Consider the following 630-nt stretch of genomic DNA (forward strand, 5'->3'; position numbering starts at 1 on the left):
ATGTTCAAAAGTGCATCTTTTGATCAAATAGACAAGATTTATAATGGAGACGAAATAACTGAAGAGTATGAACATAAAGTAAATACCGATGATATATTTCGAACTGAAAAGTGTGAATATAAAGTAAATGACATATCTCTACCTAAAATAGAACCACTTTATCCTGGTACAGCTGACTTAAGCGATGGTATATCGAGTATTGTAAGTATACAATTATATGTACTTATATTTTATTTTACGTCTTCTGTATGGTATGGTAATTTTTATGTAAAATGATAACTTTATTTTTACGTTTGTTTGGTACATATTACATTTATTTTGTTTTTTATAATAATTAGAAATGTGTAATTTGTGAATGTAATAGTATTATAAATTACTTCTTTCACTTTGACACCACAATTTAAAGTTTACATTACGTATATGGCGTTAATCATCTTCCACAAAATAGGATGGAATAGTTAGTTTGCATGTCAGCTGGTTTATGGTGGAAATTTTTAATTTGGTTAATTTTTTGGAGTACATTTCATATGTCGATTTTTATTCTCATTATTCGTATTATTATTAATTTTTATTTGCAATTATATATTTTTCAAAATATTTGAATAATTTGATAATTTGCAAAAATTTATC

General features: G+C 24.8%; 1 protein-coding gene across 1 annotated transcript in view; it reads left to right on the forward strand.

The window, feature by feature from the left end:
* The window catches only part of LOC108575489 (zinc finger protein 62 homolog), a 3,507-nt gene continuing 2,877 nt past the window's right edge, over positions 1–630 (forward strand). The window contains exon 1 of the mRNA XM_017938306.1: positions 1–201. Coding sequence (XP_017793795.1) covers positions 1–201 — 201 coding nt within the window. The remainder of the gene's footprint in view (positions 202–630) is intronic.

This window comes from Habropoda laboriosa, unplaced genomic scaffold (genome assembly GCF_001263275.1).
Source record: "Habropoda laboriosa isolate 0110345459 unplaced genomic scaffold, ASM126327v1 scaffold269, whole genome shotgun sequence".
Taxonomy (NCBI): Eukaryota; Metazoa; Arthropoda; class Insecta; order Hymenoptera; family Apidae; genus Habropoda; species Habropoda laboriosa.